Source organism: Lottia gigantea (genome assembly GCF_000327385.1).
Source record: "Lottia gigantea unplaced genomic scaffold LOTGIsca_84, whole genome shotgun sequence".
NCBI classification, from domain to species: domain Eukaryota; kingdom Metazoa; phylum Mollusca; class Gastropoda; family Lottiidae; genus Lottia; species Lottia gigantea.
Genome location: NW_008710779.1, coordinates 836759 through 850888, shown reverse-complemented (window position 1 = coordinate 850888; position 14130 = coordinate 836759). Strand labels below are relative to the sequence as shown.

At 32.0% G+C, this 14130-nt stretch overlaps 3 protein-coding genes across 3 annotated transcripts; 1 reads left to right on the top strand and 2 right to left on the bottom strand.

The window, feature by feature from the left end:
• Positions 1 to 1014: 1014 nt before the first annotated feature.
• Positions 1015 to 1224, bottom strand: LOTGIDRAFT_133477 (hypothetical protein; the record flags this gene model as incomplete). Its single annotated transcript, XM_009067633.1, has 1 exon — positions 1015 to 1224. The coding sequence occupies one exon, from the start codon at positions 1222 to 1224 to the stop codon at positions 1015 to 1017; it is 210 nt and encodes a 69-aa protein (XP_009065881.1).
• A 1014-nt stretch (positions 1225 to 2238) lies between these two features.
• LOTGIDRAFT_207352 (hypothetical protein) lies at positions 2239 to 4954 on the top strand (the record flags this gene model as incomplete). The annotated part of the gene is made up of 3 exons (XM_009067632.1): positions 2239 to 2777; positions 3212 to 3343; positions 4176 to 4954. The coding sequence occupies 3 exons, from the start codon at positions 2239 to 2241 to the stop codon at positions 4351 to 4353; spliced, it is 849 nt and encodes a 282-aa protein (XP_009065880.1). The 3' UTR covers positions 4354 to 4954.
• Positions 4955 to 10294: 5340 nt separating this feature from the next.
• Positions 10295 to 12304, bottom strand: LOTGIDRAFT_76027 (hypothetical protein; the record flags this gene model as incomplete). Its single annotated transcript, XM_009067591.1, has 4 exons — positions 10295 to 10419; positions 11203 to 11418; positions 11739 to 11888; positions 12208 to 12304. Coding segments are annotated over 4 exons (588 nt in total), but the record flags the coding sequence as incomplete, so codon positions are not given.
• Positions 12305 to 14130: the final 1826 nt, after the last annotated feature.

Here is a 14130-nt window from a genome sequence, read left to right as displayed (position 1 = left end):
AAACCATATTCTAACATGACATTTAGAATAAGCTTATGTCCATTCAATCCATTCTAAATTGGAAGAAGTTAAGTTGCCAGACAAAGAAGCAACTACATTTGGTAGAAAAGAAACCCTCCTCTGAATGAAATGTGAACCACGATTAGAAGCTACAAATTTACCAAAACATAAATATGGGTGATTTCAAAATTAAATTCAAAATTCATCATGATTGAGACATCGATAGTGTTTACCAGTTTAGTTAAAATGTGTTTCAAAGAACAAGGGAAAATCCTTCTGATTTTTTTTTTTCAATAGGGTATATCCTTGGATGATATTTAATATTGATAAAAAACAATTTCACAAATTTTTTTCAAAATCCATCAAGATTTGTTCAATCTACAATGTTTATGAGTAAATATCAAATGCGTTAGGAAGAACATGGGCAATAACTCTTATCTATATAATAAGAGTTTCTTTAAAGAGACAGATGTGCCCTTCTTTTTGACCAATCATACTTTAGTCTCACTGTCGAAATACGAGCCTTCAAATTCATGTGTGTCCAGAAGTATCGGTGTTTAAATGTTAAAACGACGAATAGTGAGTGAAATTCCTATTTGAGATATTTTTGAAGGAATTATGCGATTTTCGTAAATTTCTAGTACCGGTAGGATACCTCAGAGTATTTACATATTTTCAAGACTCAAATCAACCTCCCAAAATGGCGCACCTGTCCCTTTAAAAAATTTACAAGACCTTGTGTAAATCCATCATGTTACTGTGGAAGAAAGTAGGTGAACGAAAAGAGACACGGTCTCCCTCTTGTGGATTATACGCTACCGGTACCGAATACCAACATTTTAAAAGCAGATGTAATTTAGAATAATTATAGTTTAAAAGTTAATCATATTCATCTTGCTAATTCACCACTCTGTCAATGATTCGATAAAGTTTGAAATAAATTACCACAGGAGTAGAGAGAGTTTGTGTTTGAGTTTGACGCCAGCACTGCCAGCAGAGTCAGAAATTTGTTTGTCAAAATAAGGCCATAAATATTTTTTTTTTATATCTGATACATACCTTTTCAATCCGTTCAAAATGCTCTTTTAAGAAAACAACAGGATTCTCGGGTTTATTTACGCATAACTGAACGATGCAGTCTTTCAATATTTGTTGTATATTATGGCTCTGAACATAAGATTCGCATTCTTTGAGATTTTGTTCTTCGTCTGACATCGCGGCCATATTGGTGGTAGCTTCTATCAACAAGTCTTCATAGGGAAATTTGATCTATAGGGTAAACATAGGTAAAGTCGTTCATGGCAAGGTAAACTGTCCATAAGCTATGTCACATGTAATTGCAATTTTAAAGGAAATAATGACAACAAATTTTGGATGTTACTGTTGCCATTCGAGTCTTCGATATATAAATATATCAATAATCCCCCATTACTTATTTTGACTTAGCGTTTATAAGATTGAATTTTGACAGATTTGTTTTTCGTGGCATTTATGCTGGTTTCTGAATGGTGATTATGGTGATATAAATACTATGAAAATAAATTAGTTTACACCATAGAGTTCTATCTATAACTCTGTGGTGTACACTTGTCTGATAAAAAAAAATCCACACGGCAGTAAGTAATGTATTCGGTAGTTAAGAGTCGTTTAATTTGCAAGACTTTAAACTACCAAAACACGACTCACTGCCGCTAACTTTAAAGTCGTTGGAACTGAAAATCTAGGTTGTAACAGATGTGAATTGACGTGTGTTAGGTAAGGAACTTTTTCCTTTCTTATACCTAGAAATTTCGAGATTATATAAACCGATGAGGATATTTCAAACAAAATAGAAACAGACTATTCGGACTAATTAATGTGAAATGTGACTATCGCAAGCAACTAAAATATTTTCATCAAATAACTACATGAATTGGTTGGCTTCACTGCTGATTAGAAAGAAGTCTTTGTCGTCTTGTATGAAGTTAGTCTCTTATATTTGTAAATGATTGAAGAGGTCTTTCTAAATCAAAAGTTATGTAAACCAAATTTGACAGGAGATATAATCCGAAACTTTCCGAATTTTTCCGAATTTTTGTTGGAAAGCTTTCAATTATAATATCTAGTATAGTATCCTGAAAGGCTTCAGCATTTGGGAAACAATGTATTCTGTATAATAGTGTTTTATTTTTGCTGGGAAATATGCAGTGAAAATTATCAAAATATGTTTTTTTTTAATTTTAAGGTCAAAGATCCAAGATGTCTGCAATGAACTTTCTTGATTTGCCATGGGAACATGTTATCTGTAAGAAGATTTTAAGATGTTTAAGAATCGGTAATCTTTTTCGTTTGAGAGCTGTGTGTAAGGATTTCAGGGATTTAGTTCAACTTTACTTTGATACTGGCTTTTACCTAAATCTTCTTCCATGTTCAGGACACATGACATCAGCAGCTTTTGTGATTATCACAAGAAACTGTTACTGCATCAAACGAATGAATCTATCAAATGGTAGAAATTGGCTTCAGAATGACAATCTTATACCAGTGTTAAGGAATAATAATCAATTGATTGTGATTAATTTAACTGGTTGTTCCAGTCTTACTAACATTTCTCTGCAAGCAATAGCCTCTAACTGTCCAGGTTTACAAACACTGATATTGCGAGATTGTTATTGGATTAATAATGAAGGTATATTATCAGTGTGTTTAAACTGTAAAGAAATAGTTCATCTAGATTTAACCGGTTGTTGGAATATTGGTGATAGTACAATCAACTCTTGTTTAATGCGATTAAAATTGTAAGTTGTTTGGTTAAAAACGGACATGGACAATATACTGAGGTTCTTTGTGCTACAGACTGCGCACATTAAAGGTTTCTTGATAGTTTGAAATCCAGAAAAAAGTATGCTGCTGTGCTGCAAAATTTCCCTCATTGCATGCTGCCAGTCTTCATTAGCCCAATTACATGCAGAAATAGAGGATGGTTAAAGGTCTTTTTCTCTTAATCAAAGAATAATAAAACTTGCTTTGAACTGTTTTCTGGTTCTAAGTCTTACGAAACAGTTATTTCGACAAAATGTGCATCTAACTTTCCAACAACGCAGCATCTCTTCAAAGTCCAATTTTTTAGCATATTTGGTAGAGTAAAAAAAATCCTAGTTAAACTATGCAAATATTACTGTTGCTGAACAATTGTTACCATGTATGTACTTTACTTTTCTTTTTGTTACAGTTTAGAAGTTTTATCATTAGCTAAAATCTATGGAGTTACTAATAATACAATAATGGCAATAGCAACGACATGTAAAAACATACGCCATCTTAATATACATGGATGTTGGAGGGTGACAAATGAAGCTATTTGGTATGATTTTAATTTTGTGATTTTTGCAAGTTCATTAATAATTCATATTTTCAACTATCTACATCACTTTTATGAATGAAAATCTGATGTATGGTTTGCCTGCAATTAAATGAATATAAATTGCTTAAAGTGGCAAAAAGTGATAATAGTTAAATTTGGTCTCTATATAATATTGCACACAAAACAAAAAAAAAGAGATCTGAAATTAGTCAGCTTGTTAAGATTCTTTACCAGATGATGAGAATATTTTCAACATCTCAACAGATGCAGCTTGCTATTTTTGAGATGAACCTTTTCATTGATCAAAATGTTTCAGAAGATCTTATCAAAATTTAAATTCCTTAAGGTGCAGGCACACAAGCTGTTTTAGTAGAAATTTTTGTCGCCGACTAGAGTCTTGTCAGGATTTTTGTCAACACAAAATCAGCACATGAGGAGACAAAAATCTCCATTCGGTCGATTTCTATTATGTGCAGAGCATGCACTTGAAAGGAAAATGAATCTGATTGGATGATGACAGTCATTTCTTGCAGAAGATAAAATGTTGGACGTGGTAATGTTGTCATGGAAGCCTGGGCAGGCGCTTTTTTGCTCTACATTTATATCGCGAACAAAACCCCCGACCAAGACCACTCGTGTGCCGACACCTTTACCAATTCCAATAATGTGTCCAAGGCATCCATGGCTAAGTGACATGTTTTAGACAGGGCGTGGAATATCGAGGATGAGAATTGTCAAACAGCACTCAAAATAAAGGGCCAGTGGTATATTTATATGAAAAACCTCTGGTATATGGTTTGGTGATAATTTATTTGTATTTGTATATTTGTAGGTTGTTAGGAGAATATTGTCTAGCATTACGTATGTTACAAGTAAAGGACTGTAGAGATATCACAGAGGCTAGTCTAAGTCGTCTTAGAGCCAAGAAAATTCGCATTGATGTCCCACCACCAGCGGGTTGCCCAAATTTAGCTATATTAGCTGGTAGATCATTGCATATCCAAACTTGATATATTATGATTTAGTTTCAGGTTTATTCCATGGGCTTCTGTACTCTTCTACGATCTGAAGAGAACCTTCTTGAATTGCTCACTTGACATCCTGATTTCAATCTTTGTCAGGTTTATAAATTTAATATCTCAAACTTTCTCACCAGACTTGTGGGATCTAGAATCTAGAAAAAACAAGAAGATATTTAGATTTATGTGTTCAAATCAAAACAATTCCAAACCTAGATATATTACCATTTGCTCAAAATTCCAAATGATAACATATTTCAAATAAAATCCAACCCATAATTGTTTCAACACTGTCAAAATATTGTTTTCTGAAATTATGGAAACCACAAATGTTGGACAAAAACAGAATACCAACAGAAGCTGCGTATCTTTCAAATTATTCTTTTGATGGACCAGAATTAAAGCGAAAATTTGATTTTTTAATGGTTTTCAAAAACTTACTTTAAAAGCACTCTTAACTGGCAATTGCTTTAGTGAGTGTATGGTATTTACTGGTAAAATATCTTCATTGGATGTATAATATGGTGTTTATATTACACTGTTACTAATTGTTGTGTAAAAATTATTATTGTTATGTCTGTAATAAAATTATCATATTTGTCTATTTCTTTATCTTAGAATAATAACACAGAGGGACTGACATGGAAAAGGTGCCTAGTCTTTTGATGTGACAATAAACTGAGGCCCAGTGGTACAGGCTGTGTAGGTGGAAATAGGCAAATGCTTGTGTTCTGACAAAATTGCCGTCTTAAATAGCCAATTAGGTGCATAAAAGTAGGATATAAAAACCCTATTCATTTCATTTGAATAATTACAGTGCCATAACAGATGAAGATGGGTGGATATTAGATAATTTGTTCAGTGAATTGACTCACAATATTAATGATCGATGTCTTAAGGTGTGGGTACATGAACAGCCTGGGTGCCAATTTATGTCACCGACAAGAGTGGTCAAGAGTTTCGGGCACACTTGACAAAAATCTCCAGTCGTTTTCCCCTGCACGATATGTGCGGATCATGCAATTGAAAGGAAATGAATCTGATTGGATGATGACGTTCTGTCTAGCAGACGATAAATTAACAGGCGACATATATCAAACTTCTTATAGATCCTGTCAACAACGTGATAATATTGTGAGGGACGTGTAAGATTTTTCTCCAGAAATCAGCAACCTTGACTGTTTGTGTGCCCGCACCCTTAAAGTCTTGAAAGACTTTACCATCAAGGATACAAAATATCCATCCTGCACCAGCTGTTCATTATGGCCTTGATATTGTCAGATATTTTGTGGTATCCTGTCATTTTTGGATCAGAGCTGTTCATTATCTTATTAAGCAATAGTAGATAAGATATTATAAAGGATACATTTGGTTCTGGTTGGCCAGATGACTTGTTTGATTGACAACTGTAATCTTTACTTATTATACAGCCTGTAACACACAAAATTTATCAAATGGCTTGCAAAAAAAGAAAATATGCAACAAAGTCATGGATTTAAGTGTTACCACCATGTTGATTGGTAACTTTCATGTCTGCTTTGGTGTCACATTTCATCTGTTGGTTCTTGAAATCTGACCAAAAGTAGGGCTAGTAGTATCAAAGTTGGTCACCTCCAAAACACAAATTCAAGAGAAACTGTTGCAAGAAAGAAATATAGTTTTAATTTGGACTAATTTAATGCTCTCACTACAATTAAATACAGTGCAAAACAATTCAATAGCTAAGGATCACATGCAAAATTTTTCCATTTAAAGGGACAGATGTGCCATTTTGGGGGGTTGATTTTATTCTTGAATATATGTACTATAATGTAATAGAAATGTACGAAAATCACATAATTCCTTTAAAAATATTTCAAACTAGGAATTTTACTCTCTATTTCTATATATCACAGAGTATCTTAAATTGATGATTCCTAATTTTAACATTCAAATGCAGAAATTCTGGACACAAATGGATTTGAAAGCTCAAATTTCAACCTTGAGCTGTGAACACTATTACTGATTAACTCAGCAGAAAAAAATTCCAGTTGCTGAAACTAAAGTATGATTGGTCTATAAAAATAGCCTACTTAATCCCTTTAAGATTAACATTTTTACTTTTCAAAATTTAAAGTTTTTTTGGGGTTATCATAAAGTCACCAAATACATCATAAATATCAACTGGAAGAATCTACTGATTTTTGAAAATTTACATCACACATGAGTTTTGACTTGCAAGGATGGAATTACCACTTGTTTACCATAGTAGATGGTTTGTGTTGAAGTTTCCGAGATTCCCAGATGGGCATAACTACCCTATTCTCCTACATCATGACATTAACTTTGAGCAGAACTCAATACAATATCCATTGTGAAATCAAATATTAATATACTTTTAAATTATGACTATATCAAACTTGGGTCTAATTTTGAGACTCATTGTTTTTTTCATTTGCGAGTTACAAGCTTCTGATAATATTGGCAAGTATAGTCCCTGAAAGAAATTAAAGGGATTGTTATGAGGTTTTCTAAATTTTTATGCGTATTGGGGACACTGAAAGCATCAATTTTCACCACTCCAATTTTGAGTCAGACGTCTGTGGTTCCTTTCACTGATTCCTAAAATTCCACAAAAAAATAAGTGTTTGATGATGTCACTAATTGCGAAATTTGCACAAGGCTCTTAGCGATTAGTGACATCATCAAACAACAAATTTAGAAAATCTCTTTAAAATCCCTTTAACTGTTCCTCATGTAATTACATGCTAAAAAAGATGGAAAGAAAGCATTTCGACTAGATCCAAACATATTTCACATATTAAGTACATATTTTATTACAGAATAAAACTTATCAAGCAATAATCAGACTTTTCACTTATTAAAACACTACATTAATTTCCACAAAATATGATATGATATGTTTTCATTTAACGACATTGTTTCGCATCATTTGGAATGTTTCAAGAATGATATGGATTTTAGATAATCACAAAGTTTTATTAAAATATGTTGATCATAATAACAAATGTTGATCATAATAACAAATTTTGGTCATAATAACAAATGTTGATCATAATGAAAAATTTTTGGCTACAATAACAAATTGTTGATCAAAATAACAAAAGGACTTTTTTTTTGTACAAATTAACAAAATGTTTTAAAAAATAAACGGTTTTAGTCCAGCAAAGATTTTATATGCATATCTGGGGACAATTAAAACTTAACGACTTTATTTTGAAGTAGAGAAAATAGTAATTGAAACCATACAAGCTCAGCCACAAGAAAGGTGGCTATTGCAGTCAAGGTATAAGATGCAGTTGGTAATAGTTTGACGTTGTGAAGATGTTATTCATTGCAACTTCAAAACCTAAAACTAATATTATACAACATGTTTTTATTTGAATCATGCTGGACTACACGTATATTCAAAACATCAAATTGTCTTCCAGATAACAAATTACTTGATCACAATAAATAAAGAGTAGGTCACATTAATAAATTGTAGATGGTCACAATAACAAATTATCTTCTCTAACAAATTACTTGATCACAATAAATAAAGAGTAGGTCACAATAACAAACTGTTGGTCACAATAAATAAATTGTAGGTCACAATAACAAATTTCTGGTCACAATAAAAAATTGCAGCTGTTCACAATAACAAATTGTAGGTCACAATAAATAAATTGTAGGTCACACTATATAAAGTGTAGGTCACAAAAAATAAATTGTTGGTCACAATAACAAATTGTTGATCACGATAACAAACTTTAACATGTTCTTTTTTAACTAGAAGAAGACCTACATAATTATACAACAATAAATAAATTTTCTTATAATTTGTAAATATATAAAACACAACCATAACGTAAAAATCTGTCTCACCTTCAAAATTATTGTTAGTAAATATTTCAATCACAATATTTATATATAAAATAGATGTTTACAGGTCGGATTCAAATAGTGAGGCACGATATATCACATTTTGTGAGACTTAATAACAGTTAATGATAAAAGGATTGCTAAGAGGTTTTCTAAGTTTGTATGTGTATCGGGCACTTATGTGATAAAGCATATTTTGCAATTAGTCAAAACACTTAGTCTTTGTGGTATTGCAGGAACCACAGATGTCTGACTGAAAATTTGAATGGAGCAAATCTATCCGTGTCAATACCGATACACATATACAATTTAGAAAACCTCTTCACAATCCCTTTAATGGTTAAATAATATATAAACACTATAGTTACTATTATTGGAATGAACACTATTTTTGGCTTCTGTAATTATCAGTTAATTTGTAGACATTGAAATTTGTTTTTATCTGTTTACATTCTTCACACTTGTATTTCTTATTGACTCTGAACATTAATAAAGCAATGTAAAAATAACTTTATTAACAATGTGGACTCTTAAAAGGGATGTCAAGTGCAACAGTTCTTGATATCATTGTATCATAAATAAGCACATTTGGAATTAAATGGGTTTTAAGTCACTATTTTCCAGAACCCTATGTAAATGTTGTGGGGGAGTGGGGGGATTTTGGTCAGTAAGCAGCATTATCCAAATCTTTTTTAAAGCTGGACAAGGCCACATCACTGATAGGAGAAAAATCTTGACTCACTGGGTCCCCCTTGATGAAATGAATGTCTATCACAAAGCTGTTTGTAGGTTTAAAGGGAATTATATATGAACCACTATAGGATATAGAAATAAATACATTATTTTAGGATCCTAAATAAATTAAGTAAAGAGTAAAATTGTAAGTTGTCAAGCACATCATACATCAAATATAATGAATTACAAAAAAAAAAGATGGGAATGTAAATACTAAGAGATCAAATATGAAATAATCAAACCATAACCAAGTTACAAGCCAAAAATAAGCATATAATCTGCTATGGAATGTTTTAAAAGCAGAAAATACAACACAAAAAAACAAAACCTTTCAGAAAATTGTAAAAATCTATATGATAACTGACAAAAATTATATGTATAATAAAGAAATTGTGTGAAGCCTGTGAATTACTGAGCGAATCAACCAAAATGCATCATCCATACAAATTCATTGCATAGTCAAATCAAACAATTAAGTCTTTTTTTTTCACAGACCACTAGTTCTTTAAGAAAGTTGATTTGATATTGGGCTATTTGTTATTTATATAATATTATCATACATTTCATATACTTCTGGTGTTAAGTAAATCATTTTGTCTCATTGTTAAATCGAAAAATATACATGTATTGGAATGTATCAGAGTTTTGATGAATTTAGAGAGAGTTTCAATATCTTTAAAATTTATCATTAAGATTAAGATAAGATTATTTAACTAAGTATAGCACTGCTCTGTATATTTCCAATATTACAAAGGTGCGTAGCAGAAATCATTTATGAAATCCCATTTCTGTGTACTGATATACAAGGTGTATTTACTATGCGCAGTATATATGGAATATGTCAGTAGCTTCCCTCAACTACTCAATATTTGGCATAATTTAACATGTTAATGCTATGACACAAAATTCAAGCTATTCAACATCTTAAAGATGTGTATTGACATTTTTGTTGATTTGTTAAGGGTTAAATACTAGCAATATATATACTAGAGAAGCAATATTAGGCTAATAATTAGCTATTAGATAGAAGAATGCAGAATCGGCAAATGCAGTTCAACAGAGAATGTTCCAAAAGAATTAAGTATTAAATCAACCAAACCTATGACTGAAGAAATATTGATATTCTGATAATTGTACCTATACTAGGCATTATAGTTATTGAATTTATGAAACACGATTTGAAAATCTTAATTTTTGATTTAAATAAAGTCATTATATAATAATATATACTAGTAATTAAATATATACTATCTAACGAGACAGATCATTATTTACTAATACCTAATTTAGCCTGTAAATATTTAGACGATATTTTTGAAGCATGTTTCTTAAGATAAGCCGGCCCTCCATTTTTCTGCCATTCATTTTCAAATTCGTTTTCTAGAATTTCCGCTCCTTGTTTCTTGGTTAGACCAGTCTCTTCTAAATTGAGTTCACACATCTGTATATCATCCACTCCTGAAATTTTAAACATCATAATTCTTATTTCAATATGTTAAGCATTTCAGTTCCCAAGCAACTGTATATATACTGATTGATCTATATAGAAATATAGCCTGTCAAAATTAACTTTCTAATTTCATATGGTTGAGTATTTATGAAAAACCATGAACTTTTTTTTAGGTTGGTTTTGCATAGTTTGTATTAAACTCACTTCATTATTAAGTATATATGTAAACAGACGACCTCAAAAGGCAAAATTGTTCTTTTAACTCAAGATTAGGGTACATACAAGAGAGGCTAATACTTATTTAGCTTAGACTTTTAAAAGCTGAGAAGCTATACCACCCCATCATTATAATGTCCAGCTATTATGAACTTTTTCTTATACCTTGACTGCAATAACTTTCTTGTATCGAAGATGTTTATATCTGTAGTGATTTGATTGGATTATACGCTAGTAAATACAGCTAATCAGAGGCCTCAACAGAACATCTGTTAACAATAAGCCATAATATTCACAGTCATTCTGTCAAGGGCTCTGATTGGTTGTATCTTAGGCGTACATTCCAATCAAATCACTGCATTCTATGATACAAGAAAGGTGGATATTTCCTTTTCACCCAATCTCCAGATTTTTCAAGGCAAATCTCCAGATTTTTTTTCCTGACCTGTACACATGTATGATTTCAGTCAAAGTATAAGATGAAGACTGTAATAGCTTGCAATTGTGAAGATGTACTACCCCTAGCATTCCCAGATCCACTGTGCTTATAAATAAATAATCTAACTACACCATACCTGCTAATAATAATATAGCTGGTTTATCTTGATATAATTCCATTTGTCTAGCTATCCATTTACCATCAAAATGAGCATACCACATACCATGACCTTTAGGACCAGACTCTTCTCTATATTCATCAGATGGTTTAGCAAATGGTATACGGAAATATCTTTGGGCTGCACCTTTTTCTGATGCTGGTCTTCGTTGAGGAGGGGCAGGGGCATGTTCAGCTAAAAAAAAAATTGAAAGGAAAATCAATTTGCAATCATATGACCTGAAATTTCTTCAGAAAGTCCATCAAATCTTTAAGAAAGGTAACCATCTAGAACAATATTTGTTTTATTACCATCACAAATGTTTGGAATATGTGCAAGTTTGGATTTATTGTCACCATAATTTGAAAAAGTTATTTCTCTGCATAAGTAATTAGGAAAAAGGCTGAAAAAACTTTTTATTACAAAATTTTTGCCCATTTTTTCTAAAATTTGTCTAGACTATTTTTGTATTGTTTCATGATGTATTTTTGATGGAGGAAACAGTATTGTTAAACAGGTTTTAATTTTCTTACCATTTTGAACCAATTCATTTGGTGCTCTTTGATCACCAGCATCAGTTCTCTTCTTGTTTTTGGATTTCCAGCTGTGATAAACTTTAAGTCTTCTATGGAATTCTTCACGACATGCATCTAATAATTCTAAATCTACAAAGAGGAAAAAAGGTTCTTCAATAATATGTATTTTCCACCAGCATGATGTTATAGTTCACTTTGGTTGAACCCATTTGGTGATTTTGTCTGTTCCAAACACCTACTGAACAGGATATGACACATTCAATATATACCCTTCTATTCCTTTCTTAGCAGTTTAGAACTTACTTTAGCACACATAGAACACATACTAAACCCTGTTCCAACTTATTATATTGAATTTCCGGTTGATTATGCTGAGTGAGCAAAAATCACCATTTTTTTTTTTTGCAACAGACAAGTAATGGAAAGTAAGTAATTATATATAACCTACCACAAGATGTATTAATAGCATCTCTAAGTTCAGCATATTTCCATTTAGTAAGATCATATTTTTTAGCTGCTGCAGCTTGTTGTCTAGCTTTTGCCTCTTCTGATCTAAAAACATAAAACAATCATTGAAAACAGATATTAATTTCAGCTAGATGTATCCCTTTTCAGAATGGAAATCAGACTTCTGGTGAGTTTAGTTATAAATACAAACAAATAGAAGTTAAAGGCTGAGTTATTAAGATTTTCCCAGGCAGATAGTACCTAACTCTTTATTGTATCTGTGGACGACCAGGATAGTTGTTTGACCAAATGATCTGAAATGCAGACACTTGAACAAGTACCACTTCAAAAAAGACACCAATGCCCTATGATTGCCTTCTAACAGTGGAAAATCTTTCTTGTTATGGTTTTATACATCATAAGATACAGGTTAAGAAAAGTATAGCTAGTTTACCTCTGTAATGGTGGGGGTAAAGTTATATCTTCTACTTCATTCTGGTCTTCAGAAGCTAATCTTAAAGCTAATTCTCTATCTCTATGTTCTTGTTCCAATAACTGTTGTCTATAAGTCAATAAATAATGGCAACTTTATTCGAATGTCAACATTACAGATGCAATGCTGAAGAGATCCTCAATGAAGGCAGACTGTAGTTCATTGTCAGAGCATTGGAATCTTGATGTCATAGTATTTTATATTGGTCAAAATTAGATGCAATACATCAAAGTAATGTAGTCCTGTCTTACATCAGTTTATTGGAAAAAATGAAATGAATGGAGTTTTACGTCCTACTTTTCCGCACCATGTGAGCTAATGAAGACAGGCAACGCCATGCAGGGTGCAATGAGGGAAATTTTGCCAGGACAGCAGCATTAGCCTGCTCTTTTTCGATTTCCAACTGTCGAGGGATCGTGCACAGCCTGTAGCACACGGGGCCTCGGTTTATTGTCCCATCTGAACGACTAGACGCTTTTTCCATGTCAGCCCCTCTCACCTGCATCACTAACAGGGTGAAGCCAGGTTGAAAAATGCAAAGGTATTATATTGGCCGGGATTGAACCCTGGACCTTCAGGTTAGCGATGACATCTTTCATTTTCCAGAGAACAAAGATGTTAATGGATATGATTAGACAAGGAAGACTTATTCTTAAGAAGTTTGTCTTAGAACTAGCTTGAAGACGTGAAACTCTTCATTCAGAACACCAAGTTTCATGTAGTTATTTAATGTATGAATGTAGCCTACCTTTGAGCATTGGCTTTAGCATCTTCTTGTAGTTGTTTCTGTAAAGCTTCCTATAAGAAATATATATCAGATTTTTTAAATGGTTTTCATTTTTTTCCTTTACAAATGGGGCATACAGTAACCAGTACATATACATTGATTCCTTTTTATCAGTGTTTTTTTCTTCATTTGTTGTAGGCCTATGCTAGGAAACTATGCATGGTTGTAGTAAAAGGAGAGTATAACCAAAAGGCAAAAGCATAGCAGTCAACACCAGTCATGTTGTCATGGAAACTGATATTATCAAACTTACAGCTGCTTTTCTATCCATTTCCTCTTGCTTCTTTCTTTCATCATCTTCCTTCTTACGTTTAGTCTCCATTTCAGCTTTCCTACAAATAAAACCATCTTTAATAAATCAAAATAAAAAAAGGAATGCAATTTTGCGAGAAAAAAACTTTACAATCATCTTTTCTAACAACTGTACAATATTTTGATATAGACTTGTTGGCACAACAGCAAATATCAAATTCAAGTATTCTGAAAAAATTGTATATATAGTATATTTTAGATTAGATCTTTGAAAAAATGGTCTCCAGATACATTTTAAAATCAATAACATATTTAATATCCACAACTTAAAGATGGGTTTCCTTATTTTTTTTAGCAAACTATTAGATTAATTGGTCTTTCTAATGAATTAT